General features: G+C 36.0%; 1 protein-coding gene across 10 annotated transcripts in view; it reads right to left on the reverse strand.

Moving 5' to 3' along the window:
• Window positions 1-19,548, reverse strand: part of LOC126356289 (actin-binding LIM protein 1) — a 326,791-nt gene that overhangs the window by 9,295 nt on the left and 297,948 nt on the right. For 4 of the 10 annotated variants that reach the window (XM_050007180.1, XM_050007178.1, XM_050007173.1 and 1 more), the window contains 4 exons: window positions 19,007-19,104; window positions 13,135-13,204; window positions 10,101-10,141; window positions 3,310-3,504 (listed from right to left, as the gene is read on the reverse strand). In XM_050007180.1, the coding sequence (XP_049863137.1) occupies window positions 3,310-3,504; window positions 10,101-10,141; window positions 13,135-13,204; window positions 19,007-19,104 (404 nt within the window). Of the gene's footprint in view, window positions 1-3,309; window positions 3,505-10,100; window positions 10,142-13,134; window positions 13,205-19,006; window positions 19,105-19,548 lie in introns of those variants that run through there. The other 6 variants (XM_050007179.1, XM_050007177.1, XM_050007174.1 and 3 more) reach the window with 3 other exon arrangements.

Here is a 19,548-nt window from a genome sequence, read left to right on the forward strand (position 1 = left end):
CTTCCCCAGCATTCTATCAATAAACCAGATTCTATCACCTGTTTTACCCGTGACTGAGCCTACGTCATCACTCCAGTTCATACCCCTACAAAGTGTTACACCCAATTATTTGTATGAGTTGGCGTATTCCAACAGTGACTCATTGATATTATAATCATAGGATACTACATTTTTTCATTTTGTGAGTTGCACAATTACATTACGAACATTTAAAGCAAGTTTCCAATTTCTGCACCACTTTGAAATCTTATCTAGATCTGACAATATTTATGCAGATTATTTCAGACATACAGTGAATGGGACTCAAAGTGACATCTTGAGACCAACTTTTCAGCTGCCAGCAACAATAACAGGGACTGTGTTTCTGAACTTTACATAGCCTCTGCTGCACCTACCTGATAATCCTTTTGAAATCCTGCCATTGAAGACCCAAACCCATCTGAATGCTAACTTCGATTCCACCATACTTGGTTCCTTTGCCAAGCTGTTAGTAGAAAAGGATGGGAACATAGCGCAAACAGTTGTTCCAACATAATGGATGCTAGCACCGAGTGGCAGTAATGAGAATTTTGACCTAAGGACCTTCTTAATCTCGGTTGAGCTCATATAGCCTATGTCTATTTCCAATGTTATGAGTGTCTGGCTACTGCTGTAACACACACAGTGTGAGCAAGTACAAATCCTCCCTGCACAGCCTATAGCAACATTCCTTTGGCACAGTATCTGTCCCAGTCATCAGCCAAATGTGCAGGTAAGCTGCTACTGACTCAATGAGCAGTGACACCAATAGGCGAAACTGCCTATCTCTGAGCTGTCGGCCAGTCACACTGGTTCCAGGCTTCAAACTGGATCGTCTGAGGTGAAACAACACGGTGCCTGCCGTTGGCTGACATCCCAGCCAGTCTCCGATGCTCTCGAGTTTGACTCTGACAGCCTGTGCGCTTCTCACTAGCTACTTTGTGCCATGGAGCCATAACCCTCGCTTCGCTACGCAGCTGACTTCTGACTTGTGTCAGGTACGGCACTGATACCATAGCCACTATGGGGCTGCCCCAGCATTCCACTATTTCAGCAGATGTGACCACCTACTACTACTACCACCACCACCACCACCACCACCACCCCCCTCGACCAGCACCAGGATCACAACCACAGAAGTGCTGTATGACAGGTAAATAATAATAATAATAATAATAATAATAATAATAATAATAAAGCAATCTCAACTCCATACTTCTTGCAATACTGATGAATCTGTCCCCACAGCTGCTTGCAATAAGAAGTGGCCATCGTGCAATATTGTGTAATGTAGCAGAATGGGACGATACATTAAAAACAGATCGATGCAGTTCTGTCACAAACTGCAGTACCCACATAACTTTGCTGTTTTGTACCAATGCTCTTCATATGAAACAAGACAGTTCGGCATTTTATCAACCAAGCCACTCATTGTCTAGTCTCTCCTCTCCTCTCACCCCCCTCCCCCCCCCCCCTGATATATTTGCCTGAACACTGTACTGTAGAGATCTTCATAGTTGCCATGTAATGTAAATAGCACACTTACTGATATTTCATATACTGGTACTATAAGTAACAAATGTATCAAATAAGTACCAAAATTACCACAAAAACATGCTAGGAGTATCTACTTTTACATAATGTTTAAGTAATTAATATTTTTATGTACAGCCTTGTTCAGGCAAGTACAGTGTTATGTTTATGCAAGTTAGCCTATGAAATTCTGTTAAATTATTATCACACGCAATAGTTCATACAAAAATGCATGTGAATTTACTATTTACCAATCCAGAATTGTAAAATTTTAATGTAATTTGTAATGATCTAGTACATAACATGAATTCTGTGATTGTAACTTTACCTAAGTGCCAGTGGCAGTAGCCATGGGAGAGTCAGTGATGTCGCAGATTTTGTGGTGTCAGTACTGTTACATGATGCTATAGAAATTTTTAATGAACATTTTGAAGTTAAATTCTGTGAAGCGTGTAGATCTTTTTGTAATTAGCATGTCACAAATTGCCTGATACAGCAATGAAATGAACATAGGCAACATTTTTAATGGAGGAGCTACTAAGTTACACCACCATATACTAAATGACAGACATCTGGTTAACAGTTCAACTGGTGTCAGCCAGTTGTTAACACAAGAGATCTGATAAGTTCTCAGCAGCATTCTTTTATTTCACAATGTGATCCACAAAATGTGCAATCACACATCATTCACTAGATTAACGTGTCTAAACTTTGACTGTGGGCAAATAAAAAATGTAATTATTTTTTCCAGCATCTGTAGTTACAGTAAAATTGTTTAGGAAATCAAAAAGCAATAACACAACTGCCAATCCACTGAACGGCATTAAGTACATGGGTTGCTTCAGTTACAGCAACACACCCTTCTGTATCACGTCCTCTTCATTCACAAAATTACTATTTCTGGCACTTAATCACTGCCATTATCAAACTAATTAATTTATGATTTTGTGTCTGAATTCTCTAAAATGGGTAATACTTCTTCATCAGGAAACTTGTGCTGGAGATACATGAATGAAGAGAGATTTCCATGCAAACAACATAATCAGAACAGTGAAACTTTAACTGTAATAAACTGAACTGTGCTTGTGCTGGAAACAGCAATCAAAAGTTTTTTGATGTCTATAACAAATTTCTCCACTTAAAATGCCCACCCACAGGCAGCGGTGGCCAAACTGCTGGTGCACAGAAGTCAGGCAGTTGGGCGATAGCTGTGCAGTCATTCAGCCCTGACTAAGTGCACACAGGCAGGTATAGGCAAGAGGCTCATGCTTTAATAGAATGCATACAATTGGTCTGTGTGTTGTGTAGCCTATACTAACTACACCTGCCGAAAGATGCCCTGATGGGCACCCAGGGATTTCCCTGCCCTATTGGACAGCATTGGAAAAATCTGGTGGCTAGCTGCTGATTACTGTCACTTCACTGTCTCTACTATGTGGCAACATTACTGCAGTTCAGACTGTTTTGCTCACATGATAATTCTACGAAAAATTAAAATGTGTGAAAAATTTTTGTGACAAGGACAACAAATATGGGAAAATGCTAATCTGTTATGGTTGGAACATATGAGAAACATATGTTTAGTGCCACTTTCTGAGTAGAAATATTTTCTCACTATTTTGAATTGCAGAGTTCCTTTCCTTTCGTTTGTTAAACACTGTACAAAAATAACCTCTCCAATGACAATAAAGAAATATGTAATAGGCTATTTTATTATAGATATAATGTATTTGAACAAGAGTGAAAAACCACACATACCTCTAGGTTGAGTCTATCTACATCTGCTGGAAGCCGGTAATTTGTAATTTGAAGCAAGTGATATGGGTAAATTTTGGCTGGCTCTGTACTCATTGGATGAGCCATATTTGGTAATGAGCGACGAAGGTGTGGACTGTACGAAGCTGCATATCGAAGACCCCCAGCGAAGGTTGTAGAAACAGGAAGGTCAGCATTCTGAAAAAAGTTGCACAGTTTTCTTCAGTCTCTGACACACCAGAACAATTATTTCTCATTAAATTATAATTTCTATTGAACAAGACTATAGTTTACATTATTTACAGTAACAATGCAACCTATTAGTGTTGAATTTTGAACTTTCTTTTTACTCTATCACATCCTCCTACAGTTAAACATTTACTGCTTAATAATAAATATTAACTAAAAGATAAGGAGCGTACTACAGGAAACTGAAGCACTGGGTCACACTACAGGACATACACAATTTGTGTCTGCATTTAGAATTTCAGTTGAATGAATTCCAAAAGCAGTGTCTCCACTCAAGTTTTATTGGAAAAACTGGGTATTTTGTGCAACACAGCATACCGTCAATAATGCCATCACAATCACCTCATCCTCCATTCCACCCATTAGCTATCATCGTGCCAATCGTATTCTACTGTTTCTGTGTTCCCTCATTAATGCCCTACAATATCAAAGATAAGACTATAAACTGATGAGCCAAGACTTTATATGCCATAAGACAGAATGCAGTCTCATGGCACTGCAGACACATGACACATTTAGAAAGTAAATAAGTGGAGCAGAGATAAAATGAGAAACATTTTAGTGATGACACATGCCGATAACAGGAAAATCCACCAAGATAAGGGACTCTGACAATGGGCAGATTGTTATGGCAGGGCACCTGGAAATGAGCATCTGAATTAAAAGTCTACAGCTCATCACAGCATGTTCAGGTTGGAGGTTGGCGTGCTATATAAATTACAATTGCAGTGGGCATAAGACCATAAACACTGTGCCATCAATCTATGGAAACATGTCACCTGGTCACGTGAATTACACTTCTTGTTACACCAGGTCAATGGTTGTGACCCGATATGGCATGATAGGCAAACAGCAGTTTGAGACATGCACCCACGGATGCAAGCTGGTGGGAGCAATATTACATTATTTAAGCGGCAGCAGTGGCAGAGTGGGGAGGAGGCGGGGCATTCACTTGGGATTCCATGGGACCAGTGGTACTAATCTATGGTACAATGATAGCCATGGACTACGGGTACATTATTGTGGACTGCCTGCATCCTTTCGTGCCTACCTGATGTTAGAATATACAATGGTTTGAGGAGCTTGATAATGAACTCAATGTCATCTTAGCCACCAAATTCACCTGATCTGAACCCAATGGAAAAAACCTGGTACACCACTGAGCTCCAGCTCTGAACTCACATATAATTGGTTTGTCATTTACAGGAACTATGTGACCTGTGTATAGACATCTGGTGCCTCATCCTTCTTAAAAACTACCCAGGACGTTTCAAATCCACGCCACAAAGAATCACTGCTGTATTATGTTCCAAAGATGGACCAACACACTATTAAACATGGGTTCATAATGTTTTGGCTCCTCAGTGCATATTGGTTTCACATTGTTCCAGAAAGTTTTTATGTTTTTTGTGCTTCCGTAGACACCAAAAAGTAAGTGTTCCATTTCTTGTTCATTTGTCTGACAATGAACTGAAGTGTTAGTGCTGGCATTACAAACATGTATGGTCTCTTTCAGTGCTTGAACAATGTTCTTTGAGACAGAAAACAGATATTTGCAGACTAGTGAAATTCTGAAATGCTCTAATCATATTAAGAGATGATGGAAAATTCCACCATGTAAGTACAATGGCATCCATGTCCTTATGATCTACATTCCTCAGAACCATTCATGTGCAAACCTACATAAGGTGGAAAGTTTGCTGAATGGTGCAGAATTAGCTTTGACATCAATGACATTTTGTTTTTGTACTTTTGCTAAATGTGGTGAAATAATTTATAAAAGTAAACATCTATGGAATAGATTTCTTTATATGCTTTTTCAAGTAATAGCGCTGAACATGTTTCATTCAATTGGCTACTGATTTTATTAGCACCACAAATTTATCTAGAGTTTGTGAAAGTCTGAGAGCCTGGTTATCTTCTTCCTTCATTTTTAGCAAACTAGGAATGGGCCTGGCTTACTTCTCTTGCAGATCGTACATGTGAAAAGGACTCTCAAAATTGCAACCACAAATAAAAATAATGGAGAATGTGTACAATATGATATAGACCAATTGGTGATTACTGAGGTCAGAATGAGCTGTCACACTAAGCTTTTTAACACAAACTGTACAGTATATTTTACATGAAGACTTTCCTTTGAGAGAGCTTTCGGTGATACATATGTTAAATGCTGATGAAAACAAAAAACTGAAACAAATTTCTCAACAATGTTTGGACTGTTTTAAATATACAACTGATTTTGTGTATTTGGAACAACAACTGTTGTTATACCATCCTGGCCTTTCCAGTGTTCATTTTTCCCAGCGGCTTTTCTTCTGTCCCACAGCCCAGTGCTGTTTTCCTCTGTTGCTAATCTCTAACTCATGTATTTACTTAGTGCCCTTTCTTACCTTTCTCTTCTTTGATACGTTTTACTGTCATCTTCCAAACCATACGTGCTCAACATATAGTTACATGGCCACATGGATAGCTACATGACCACATGGATTGTTGATACAGCATATTCTGTCCCACTTTCTTCCTGACAATATAATTATCCCCAGACCTTCAAATTGGTCACACTTCCTTCTTCACTCTCGCATTTTATTTTCTTTACCTTCCTGTGGCACATATACTCACTGAACAGTCTTTTCATTACGCCTGTCTGTTACTCAATGATCCCTCTACTGCTGATTTTGTTTATCGTTTCACAACTTTCAAAGAGATACGGGTCCACCATTTTACCCAAGAAACACAAGATCTATATAAAAAAAAAAAAAAAAAAAAAAAAAAAAAAAAAAAAAAAAAAAAAATTAGCTGATCGAAAATGGAAAGACTTTTGACATTATCTATTTATTACCTTTTTCTTTTTTTTAATTTCTTTTTAAATAAATACAGAATTTTCACCTGCCTCATGCAATGCCTCTGGAACATGAAGGAGAAGAGTTGTGACTTATTATCAATGTGTAATAGACAATTTATTGCCACTTTATTTTCAAATGAAATGTTATTTTGGAAATTAATGAAGAGCATGATACAGGACACAAATATAAAACAGTTCTATGTGGAAAGAAAAAGAACTGTGCAATATGTGTGTCACTGCAGGATTAAGAAAATGAAATGAGAAAGGTACTACAAAAACAAAAATTTTATTTCATTTTGGTGAATGCCTTTTTTCCGAGACATCTCTCTGTTATGCTGCTACTCAGAACCTAAGACATGCAACTACATTTAAAATTCCTGCACAGTCTATTGTTTGAGGAAGGAAGGAAAATTGAAATTTAATATCTCATCAATATTTATTTGAGAATTGATGGTAATCTTTTCAAGATGAAGTCCCTAAGCACATGGGTGGAATCATAATTTACGTTATGCTAACCTACAGAGATGGGCAGGTAACTGCGCGGATATTCTGCAATTATGCACATTTTAATTTAGATCTAAATAACTAAGGGATACCATCCAGCAAGAACTAGTAAATTCACATCTAGGGTGCTTCACTTTTAAAATGTACAGACTGAATGATGAAATTGGACCAGCAGCTATGAAGTCAATTACACTGATACAATTTGCTTACTAATGGAAGTACCAACTGTTGCTCAACATCAGTGCAATCAGCCTCAATCTATAACTGAAACAGTGCTAAATTACCACCTCATATTTACATTATTTGAACTAGAACATTGCTGATAATGAAGTTCCAATATTCTCTTGATACAAAGTTCAAAATTGTATTTTTTCATGAACAACATCATCATCATCGTCATCATCATCATCATCATCACCATCACCACCACCATCACCACCATCACCATCTAAATCTAAGACTGATTATGCCTTTCAGCATTCAGTCTGGAGCATAGCCCCACTTATAAAATTCCTCCATGATACCCTATTCAGTGCTAACATTGGTGCCTCTTCTGATGTTAAACCTATTACTTCAAAATCATTCTTAACCGAATCCAGGTACCTTCTCCTCGGTCTGCCCCGACTCCTCCTACCCTCTACTGCTGAACCCACGAGTCTCTTGGGTAACCATGCTTCTCCCATGTGTGTAACATGACCCCACCATCTAAGCCTGTTTGCCCTGACTGCTACGTCTATAGAATTCATTCCCAGTTTTTCTTTAATTTCCTCATTGTGGATACCCTCCTTCCATTGTTCCCATCTACTAGTACCTGCAATCATACTAGCTACTTTCATATCCGTAACCTCAACCTTGTTGATAATGTAACCTGAATCCACCCAGCTTTCGCTCCCATACAACAAACTTGGTCGAAAGATTGAACGGTGCACAGATAACTTAGAACAACATCATAGAATAATACAGAGCTTATTACAAATATTGTTTTATATCTCAAGAGCTGGAAACATTCTAATTTTTAGAAAACATCTGAAATCTTTACATATCTACTTGTAAAACTCTACCATACACAATCAATAAATATCAAGTTTGAATACACACAATAATTCAACATAATTTATTTACATTAATTCTTTAACGTCTCTGACTAATAATGCTAGCAACAGATAGAAACGCCTAGTATGGGATTTGGAAATAATCGCTACAGTGTTCCAATAGAAACACTGGTAACTAATTCTGTGAAAGACCAAAACATTATATATATATTTTTTTAAGTTGCAGACAGGCACAAAAATTGATAAAACTACTAAAGCTTTCGGACAAAGTCCTCCTCCTGCAGGAGAAAACACACACATTCATACTAGCATAACTTTTACACACATGGCCAATGTCTCAGGGCACTAGTGCCGACTGTCAGGCTCTTAGCACCCCGAGACGGAGATCATGTGTGTGCTAGTTGTGATAGCGTGAATGTGTGTGGTTTTTACATCAAAAAAAGGACTTTGTCCAAAAGCTTTAATACTTTAACAGTCTTTTTCATTGTCACAAACATTTTTCAGGCAACTGTCAACAGCCTTAATATACATAGAGAAATGCATGCTACACTCTGTGTTGTCTTACAATACATTTATTCACTATACACCAGGTGAAATTTCACAGGATAGTAGCTAATTCTACAAATATTTTTACACAAAGGAAGTGTTCAATTTCTGGTCATTTTCCTGCTGTATATAGGGAAACAGCGGGTATTTCAACAGCTTGTCATTGAAGAAGGTAAATACGTTACAATAATCATAGTTACAAATAAGAAGTTAAAACAAGCACTCTCACAGATCTATTCACTCCATGACCAAAACAGGCAGTATAGAAAAGTATGCACAATTTTGAAGGAAGATACAAATAAACATTAACTCGTGCACAAGAACACAAAATAAAAATAAAGATGGTTTTTGTACATCCTAGTTCACACTATCATCATACGATCTACAGATAAATTTGGAAAATTTATCTATAATTTCAGAGAATTTTGAACATGCCAAAAACGAAAATTACAATGAATTGGGGGGGGGGGGGGGGGTGAGAAGATGACCAACTGTACTAATCACAAATTATGCAATTTTCCCTGGGGAGATTAATTTTGGAAAAAAAGTCAGGCAATTTAATAATTTATTATTTTAATATACTGCTTTTATATTGTTCACATAGAAAGATCAAACTAAGCCTACCAGGTTTAAACTGAGTCATGCAATTAGAAATAAAAAATGAGCTTTGAGCTTTAAGACCCAACAGTTGCAGTTGTATTCAGACTAGACACAGAAAAAAAGCACCATGGGAAAGAACTAGGTATCTAAAACCCAAATTATGACCAAACACAACACATGCTGTGAACAACATATGAAATTGTGACACTAAAAATGCAAGCACATTAGTTACTTCTCATTCGTCTTCGTTCACACTGCAATCTTCCTTTTTTTACCCCCTCCTTTGTTCAAATCTGATTATCTGAATTTACAGTTTTTCCCATTGCTTACACCCCACGGGCTGGGTTTCATTGGTTCAAAGATCTTGTGAGATACATAGAAACAGCAGTGCACAGTCTCTTGATATAAAAAATTTGAACTGCTATTTGAGTAGTGTACAAATATACCTCACCATTCCACCACCAAAAACTTTTTATAAAGTTCTCTCTTTCAAATCATAATCCATATTCTTTTTCTTTTAAATTCCACAAAAATCAGTGCACTGTTTGATTCAAGTGGACTGATCTTTTGGAGACCAATTAGCTGTGTCAAACTACCTCCTGAATACCAACAATTTATATTTAAAATCATCCTCTTTGGTTAATCTATTTTTAATCACTGGAAGATATCATTTTATGTGCTAAATAGTAGGAACTGATAAAACACAGCTTAAAATACAGAAATTTTAATCAAATCTGCAGGAATGCTACACTACATGCACAGGCTTGCCCATTACAGGTAACACACATTAGAAGAAAATGCGTTTGGTGTCTTCTGGAAGAAGCGAGAGGTCAAGTCCAACCAGAAATCCACAGAAAATTTACATTAAAGGCAAACAGAAATAAACAGAAGTTTGTGACATAGGTAAGAACACAAGAGCTCAGCCACTACACTACAGGTTCTTTTGCCATGCCACCAATGATACACAGACCCACAACAACATATCTGATGATACATACCAATGCCCGCCTGTCCACCTCAGAAATGGAGCCTGCTGAAACTGGGAGGAGAAAATGCAAATTGTCAAACCAACAGCCATTACTATTGCAATGCACTTTACTTATGTTACCTCAAATCTATTACAAGAAGCTACAGATGCAAGTCTACTACTAAGTCAAAATTACAAAAATCTTTGTACTGTAAATATTTACTTTCCTCAGGCTCCAAAATTATGATCACAAATAGCTACTGGTGTGTACCCATTTGCAACTCAGACTAAAAAAAGGAATGCCACTCCTAAGGAGAACAAAGAGAGGGCTTACTCTACAATAACTTTCCTAAATTCTCCATTTATCACCATTCCATATAAATTTGATTTAAGCAATCTCAGAAAGTTACGACACAGAACACTCCATAACTGATGTTCTTGTATGTCAAGGTCTTTACACTATTGAAGATAAATACTCGAACAATTTGAAATATATATTCTCCATGGTGTGCTTTGAATGAAAGGGACTACTCTGAAACCTTATGCAAGTAACCCACATGCAATCTTATTATAGTCCTTTCAAGCAACAGTGCACAGCATTTGCAAATTACTAAAATCATGACCAATTTGTTGTAAGATTAAAGTATATAAATCAAAATAAAATTCTCTACATCAAGTGAATTTATTCTAATCTGTATTTTATATGATTATTAAGTCTCCTCATCAATAATATAACTTGTTGTAACTGACACACAGCTTAACACACAGATGTGGGCAACCTTTCTGACTCACTTTCAGCAAATCCTATGAACCACTTACAATGTCAGTAGCACAAGTAACAAATTTATAGTTTGCCTTTTTTTAAAAACTATTTTAGGTAATCCAAATTTTGCTTTATAACCTAACTTCAGGAATACCAAGAGTATTGTCCCTTAACATAAGGCTTTTTCACAAAGAAATGGTGAAGATACAGAACATTCATTTTAAATATGTGCGCATGTGCCCGCCGCCCCCCCCCCCCCCCCCACACACACACAGCCACCCCCCCCCCCCTTCAACACACACATGAAAAGAAAAATGCATGCTAAACTAAGTAATGCTTAACATTATATTGAAGTACTGTATCCCTCACTACTAATCCAAATGCATAAATATTAATGTCTCTTCTTTTCCTCCTCAAAATGATGTTTAGAACTATTTCTTTGGTGCACTACCTGAGGACACTTCCTGTGCAGCATACAGGATAATCAGCTACCATGCTGACATCCCATTGACCCAGATACCACAACTCCATTTCTTTATTCACTTGGTGAAACCTTTCTCTCGGTTCATCTCTCACAGCACTTACATTTTCTGCATTCGAGTCCAGGCAGTGCAGCTTCAAGCTCACCAAGGCACCAAATACTTTGAAGTTATCCATTATTTTTCTTACTGTATTCTCATAATCGGGGTCTTTGTAGATGCTGAGGAACTTGTTGAAAACTTCTTTCAAGAAAATCAAAGCTGATCTTTCAATGCCTTTCATTTTACTACCAAATATTTTGTTTTTTGTTATTTTCTGAATGTCAGAGCTGATGAAAACCCCTTCTTTTTGTCTTACTTCTGATCTCCTCTGAAGTCATCTTGCAACAACTTTAATGTTTCACCATCTTTTGGTAGTTCTGTAATAAACTGTTTGATGATTTCACAATTTATTTGAAGTGGAGGAAAGCATTTTTTTTTTAATGTCTACCAAAGAATCAAACAGTATGTTTTCCCCCTATAGGTTTGGGTGTTATACTTGGCCTGACTTTCTGAGTTCAGTGACTGTCTACTTTTGCACAGTTGTCTCACAGAGGTAGCTGTATTGTAGACTATAAACTAAAATGAATTTTTCTAGTAGGTTACATTGCAAAATATCACAAAACAATATTGGCATTATTATAATTGAGTGAATGGCTAAATGTTGCATCCCTTCAATTTGTATAAAGATTTAATGTAGTTGAACATTTTAAGAACTTTACTTTAAATCAGAAACAAAAAATACAGCAGAAAATCTTTTAACTTTAAAAATAATTTCATTGCCAACCAGTGTATCACAGAAAAAATTTACTGTAGACCTTGCCAGTATGGAGGTAAGTAATCCTTGAAAGGCTTATTATTTAAAGATATGGGAGAGGAAATAGTATAGCAAATGTCACTAGCAGCAATTTTTTACTTTGATCATTAAAATAAACTCTCAGAAAACAGTGCTGAAAGTAATAGAAAACAGGTGGGTATTTACAGTTAATTAGAAGTGTGTACAATAGATATTTAAAATTATTATTACAGCAGATTAGTTTACCTACACTACTTCAAGCATAGTAAAGGATTTAAAAGGGTATTGTATGAGCAGATGAAATAATGGGCTAATACTACCAGAAAGCAGTTATGCCTTACGATTATGTCCCAACAAAATATGAAACAACAGTATCATCAAAATAACTCTAGTGTCAAAGCCAGTTATGCTTAAAAATTAATTATTATTGCAATTGGTGTTAACTTTATTTTTCTCCACTTCCTTCCTTGTAGACAGCTCTGATACTGATAATGGACAAGATTTTCATAGACAACTACTCACATATATTTTGCAGATTATTATTATTATTATTATTATTATTATTTAACCACAACAGCCACTGACAGACATGAAGAAACTCCATTATCTCTACCCCCCCCCCCCCAAAAAAAAAATATTCTTGAGTATCACAAAACACCATCACAGAAATACTGCAGTTGTTCTCATGAGGCACAAACTGGACTGAATAGAAATAAATAAATAAATAAATAAATGGCTGGGGCCTTGTATTATATTAGTTAAAATTAAAATGTTTTCAAATTCATGCATTTGCACACCATCTTATTTTATATCTGTCTCCAACAAAGATGAGCTTCAAATTCATTATCTAATAGGTAAAATTACACCATATCTCCTCCATCATTATCTGTGTGATTGATAATGAAAAATCTCTAATATCACTGTGACAAATACCACAAGGAAAAAAAACACATAATAATGGCCAATTATTTTAGCTGGAGGTACTTACTATCAGATTTTCCACTACTAAATTCTGTGCTGTGTGTTTTTTCACCAAGCCCACTAAAAGAAAAATCACCCTGCAAAGAAAGATGCATTCTATCAATTAACATTATTGTTGCAATATAGGTGCTGCTCTCCTTTCACATAAAATTAACAAATTACATAAAAAAATGCAACTGATCACCCATAAAATGGTGAACTTTTTTTCTACAGTCTTGCCAAAAGTTAACAGATGTTCTACCTCTACTGAATTCACTAACAAAAGCACACAAATTAATGAAAAATAAACAATAAAAATGTGTGGGCTAGGTGAAGGGGGAAGGCCTGGGGAGATAAAGACATATGCTAAGGCTAGTGAGGTTAATCCAGATAATGAAATGACGAATGTGGGACTAGAAGACACACACACACTCAATGAAGGAAAATCTGCAGGGTTTACCGAACTGGGAAAGAAAGAAGGGTGGGGGTGTCCACCATTTTATGATGAAAGTTACTTATTAGACACAGAATTAATCTACAACACAAATAAACAAAAATAATTATAACACATGGTACTCAAAAGGTCACATATACGGAAAAAATTGTGTGGCCCCTGTCCATATATTATTGGGTGACCAAAATTTGATCACAATTTTAAGGGATTTTACTGACATCTAACCATGATGTGGAAGGAGGTTTAAGGGAGATTTAATTGAAATAAATCTCAACTGCATAACTCCTTCAAATTTACTTGAAATAGGTGATACAGAAAAGTCCATATATTTCAAGATGGACATTTCAGTACCTACATCCAACACATCACATACAAGTTTTGTTGCTTTGAAAGTTGGTTGCAGTCGACATTATCCGTATAAGCGATGTAAGTCACACTTACATAGTCCACAGAAAGCTTGTGCAAGTAAGCTGAGAAGTAAATAATGTAACAAGTGTGTTTAAACCTGAATGTCAACATAATCTGCTTTCGCAGGTCCTTGTTACTTCTCCGCCCTACTCATACTGTAGCTGCTAAATAGTACAAGGTGAGAGCATCTGTTGGGTGTCTGTACTAAGCAAGAAATAAGTAAACATCCCCCTCTCACAACCCTCCAAGTGGCATAGGCTATGTTATTCTTTCTCTACTCCTTGAATTGTCTTGGGCCAAACTCTATTATTTCTGTAGAAGCAGAACAGAAAAAAAGACTGAATGTTGACAATAGTATCAATTATTAAAGGAAAATATTGTGAGATATGTCAGTTAGTGATTTTAAACTATCGATAGTACTTCATGGGATTAATACTGATAACAGTGATCACTGATGAAAATACAGGAGAAAGAGGCAGTCAATAAGGGAGTTTTCAGCATAACCTGCTAAATCTGAAGTGCAAAGTTCTTTCAGACAAACAATAGCATTTAACAACTGTTTACAAAGGTATTGGTCTACAAAGTTGTTACATTGCCATGACATAAAATGAGTATTATGTAAGGTGTCTGACACATTGGCAATTTGGGATCACAAATTTTGCTTCATAAGCAAGATGAGGAAATGACTGACTGATGAGGCAAAGAACGAGTTATTCAACCCACAAGCAACAAAAAGACTTTAACCCATGAGCAATAACAGTGTAAGCTATAATTATTCATTCTTGAAGAACTGATGCATTGGGAATATCAAGAATGAATAACTTAATGTATACACAATTTAACTCCACTAAATAGTACAAGAATTTTAAGTTCTGAGTGACAGTTCTTTGAATTAAAGTTGTGGTTGGCTTCCAAATCCAAATGACAAAACTTCTGTTATTTCATTAATATTAGCTGACAGTGACCAACTTTGTCGCAAGATCATATAACAGATGTTTACTGATTATTTTACAATTAGCTGTATTTCCATAAAATTAGTGAAATGCATCAGTTCTGAAAAATGGCATTAAGTGAGTCTGTGGCTGAAGATATTTACGTATGTTTAATCGATTCAACAGAGTGGACAATGAGTAGTAGATGCAGCAGTATTTGCTTACGTCAAGATTAGCTCTTGTGTAAACAGAAACATTTCTTGAATGCCTGGAAAACTGGAATAAATTGAGTAAACAGAGAGTGTCCAAGGAGGTATGAGATGAAAGTCAAACTCAACACTAGTGAATATACCACTCAAAATATGACACAGACAGATAAATTAAAAACACACTCTGGATCACAATTTCTGTTATTACCACGTATCAGTTTTTATCTGCCTCATCAGTCTAAAATGGAATGGGAGGGGGGGGGGGGGGGGTGAACCTACGAAATGAAAATCACAAAATTCTAACATTACAAACAGTTCCACCAGAGGGAACATCAAACCATCACAAACCCATCTACTGGCATCACAAGATGCATTTGTCATGTTACGAATGACAAAACTGACAAAGGATGTATTGAAAAAAGGATGTAATCACATGACTTGTGGGCAGATCAATAGATAGTACAATGATACAGTGTAATAACAATAACTTACAAAATTAAAAAAAATGTAAACTTAATACATTTCAATGTGTATGATAAGTTACAAAATAAAAGATTAAATACAAATGCAGGAAACAATCACAGTAAACTGTACACTGCACATTTTTCATTCTTGTTTAAACATATTGTAATAAATGTACAATATTTGATGGTATCTCTCATTCTGCTAATTATCATGTTAGCTGGCCATAGAGCAAAGGTGTCTGGTGCAGATTGAAGCCGGTGAGATGCATAAACATGCTAATCGATCATTCGTCACCCAGGGTATGGTAGCTGGCCCTGCCAAAATTTCCTCACACTATTATCAAATGTTAATATAATGTCAACATGCAGTAATACTGTTTGCTGCAAGCTATTATTGTTTTTGTAACCAAATCCCTTTTTCCCATTTTTATCTTACAGTAAGAGACCTCAGTAGTTTTGTTTATTTGTATTTCAACAGATTGAGGACTCAAATAATGAAAATTGTGTGTGTGTGTGTGTGTGTGTGTGTGTGTGTGTGTGTGAGAGAGAGTTTTGCACTGTCTTACAAAATATATGAAGAAGAACAAAAAACGTATTATGTACAATTTCCATTTACATTTATATTTTATCTTTTAGTTCGTAACACACCACAAATACCAAAATATACTTTCAACATGCTTTTTTAATTCTTTTATTTTATAATGTAAGAATCTTCTTTACGCTGTATCAATGTACTGGCCAATTACTTATGCACATGTCATGTGACTGACCATAAAAAATTTTCCCCAATGCATCCTTTATATTCTTATGTTCGTTTTATGTCATTTGTACTATTGTTGACACACTGAACCTTGTGGCACCAGGTATGGGTTAGGCAGAATGTTAATGAGGTTTTGATGTTAGTTGTGTTACCTTTGATGGTACTATTTGTATTAAACTTTTGTAATTCGTATATTGTCACCTCTTTTTCCTTTTCCAATTTAGATCATAAGATTATCTGCAGAGCAGATAAACAAAATTGTGATCCAGGTGGTGTTCCTTCATTTATTACAACTGACATAACACTTCCTGAGATATAGCATCAATTTTGAATTGGAAATATTTCATATCTGCTAAAAAGAGGAAAATGGAACAGGGATGATACGTAAACAAATTCAAAAATACTGTTGAATGCAAAAAAATTTCTAGTACTACTTCACTGGGATACAGATGAGGAACAAAAATGAAATAGTAAATACAGAGTTACTGAAAACAAAGAAAATTTGTAGACTTCCTAAGACCCTTGCCCCCACAACTCTGTTCCTATTTGAAGTTCTCCTTACAACTCAAGAACTCGTTTGTGGGCATATATTTTCTCTCTCCAAGTTTACCTCTCTTCCTAACCTACTCCACTACTTACGTCTCCTTAGTAAGTTAGTTGGTTGCGTGTTCCATTGATTAATCGCACAGTACGGTAGCCGTTATGATGTGGAATGTGTAAAGTGCACAAGAAATGCATATATTTATTTATTTCTATTCAAGAATTCATCTATAGTATAGAAGGAGTTGTCAAGGAAATACAATTTCAATTTATTTTTGATGCTATTACTGCTGTCTGTCAGACATTTTATTTCATCTGGTAATTTGTCAAAAAATTTTATAGCAGCATATTTTACCCCCTTTCTGTGCCAAGGATAGGTAGAGTAAGGATAGTTTAAGTCATTCTTTTTTCTGGTATAATAATCATGAATGTTACTGTAGTTTTTAAACTGGCCCATGTTGTTGAGAACAAATTTCATTAGTGAGTAAATGTACTGTGAAGCGGTTGTAAGAATTCCCAATCTTTTAAAAAGATGCCTACAAGATGTGCGTCTATGAACCCCACACGTTATTCTAACCAATTTCTTTTGAGCAGTGAATATTTTTTGTCTAAGTCTTGAGTTATCCCAAAATATTATTCCGTATGACATCAGAGAGTGAAAGTATGCAAAGTATGTTAGCTTACTAATCTCCATATCCTCAAAATTGGCAGTTATTCAGTTTGCAAAAGTTGCTGAACCTAGTCACTGTAGAAGATCCAAAATAAGAATTTTCCAATTAAGATTCTCATCTATATGTACACCAAAAAACTAGGTATGCTCTACCCTGGCTACTGACTTCTGTTGATGTGTTACATTTATTGAAGGAACTAATCATTTCATGTGTATTCTATAACTCCTGCTCCCCATTTGGAGAAATTGGTTTTCAATACCTGCAAACATGTTTTATCATTATCCTTTTCCCCATCTGTGATGAAGAACTTTTAGAAAATTTGAATGTTGTCTTTGAAACTGTATTTTCTTTTCTCTTTAAAAGCTTCCTACTTGTGCTTTTTTTGCAACCTGATACTTGGATGTACCACTTTTTTTTTTTAGTTTCATTATGAATTCATGCAACATAAGCTTTCTGACTAACAGAATCTGCCAACATTATTTCACTCATTACAAATATTCTCTACAGGAATCATACCTATATTTGTCAGGAAGAACATAAAGCTGTCACAAGGACTGTCATCAGGTAAAGCATGTTCACAAAACACAGTATTCTTTGCATGTGAAACCTAATGGCGAGATGAACACGTCGACACAAACAAATGTTCTTCTAGAAGTCTTAGTTATGATGGGACTGGGCAACATTCCCACAAGTAATATTCTGTGTATGGATATTAACAATGACAGAACATCATATTAATGGCAATAAAAAAAGAAACACCTACACACACAGGAAAGCTGATTTAGTAACAGCACAAATAATCTGGAATAGAAACCTGTGTCATTTTAGCCAAGCATCCTAATATACTGTCATTATAACTGAGAATATGTGATTTAGTGTAAGAAGACATTCATTTGGCACGAATGTACTGGTTTACAGTCAACCATGATTATGATATATTATGTGACTTTTGACAGTGTTCCTCAGAATGTTTGATCCACACTATGTTTTTGTGTGTTCAATTTGTATTATGATGGATGGAATTATCAAACTAGCTGGACACCATAAAACATACTATCTATGGCACGTACATCAAAGAAGCCACAGATGTTATGATCAAAAGTTGCAAATTATTCCGATGTCTTAAATAGGCCAACTATTACAACGTCTCTGAACAAACTTACACAGCAAAAAGCAAGAGAATGAATTTACATTAACATAGGTAAACTACACATGCAAATTCATATTGTAGCTCTTTTCACCTGTTAAACTCACTTCTGAAATCTCTAGATTTACATGAGAAAGTCTGGAGAACCTTTAGTGAAATCAAACTACGATAATACTGAAATTTTCCACATAATGTACACAGAATGAGAATGAATTAATGATTATACACTGCTCCAGAGGAAAAATGTTTTAACTAGAGATACTGTACAAGGCTAAAAAGAAGCAGATCTCTTAAGATAACAGCTGTTTAACTTACTCCAATGTTGGACGCACTGCCACCTGTGCTGCTGAAGGTGTGAGACCGAGGTGCAAGACCGTAGCCAGGCTTCGGCACGTGGCGCAGGGCACTTACAACTACAACCACACAAACACTGGACACTTTCACAAATGCACCAACAAATATTCATTACTTTTGATGCCGACAAAGCTGCTACTGCTGCCGCTGTCACCAGTTCAGTGAGCAGGCTTTGGTATCAGAATGTGTATTTTTGTTGGAAATAATATAATTAGAAATATCAATTCTCATTTTACAAAACTGTGAGCATATTTTCATCAACATGGAAAGAGTGGAGAGACTACACCTAAAACTTCAAAAATTTAAACTTTATGGGATCCATGCCCACAGAATTGTCATATGCTACATGCATATATTTCAATGACTAAATTCTCAGTGATTTTGGCTCAGAAAACTACATCTTCTAACACAAAATGTTTGTTCTGCTGCCTCTTTAGGCCTCCTACTGCTCTGTATTAGGCTGCTGAAAGTATAGTTGCAGTCACGAATAATGGTGGTCAAGT

This window comes from Schistocerca gregaria, chromosome 3 (genome assembly GCF_023897955.1).
Source record: "Schistocerca gregaria isolate iqSchGreg1 chromosome 3, iqSchGreg1.2, whole genome shotgun sequence".
Taxonomy (NCBI): domain Eukaryota; kingdom Metazoa; phylum Arthropoda; class Insecta; order Orthoptera; family Acrididae; genus Schistocerca; species Schistocerca gregaria.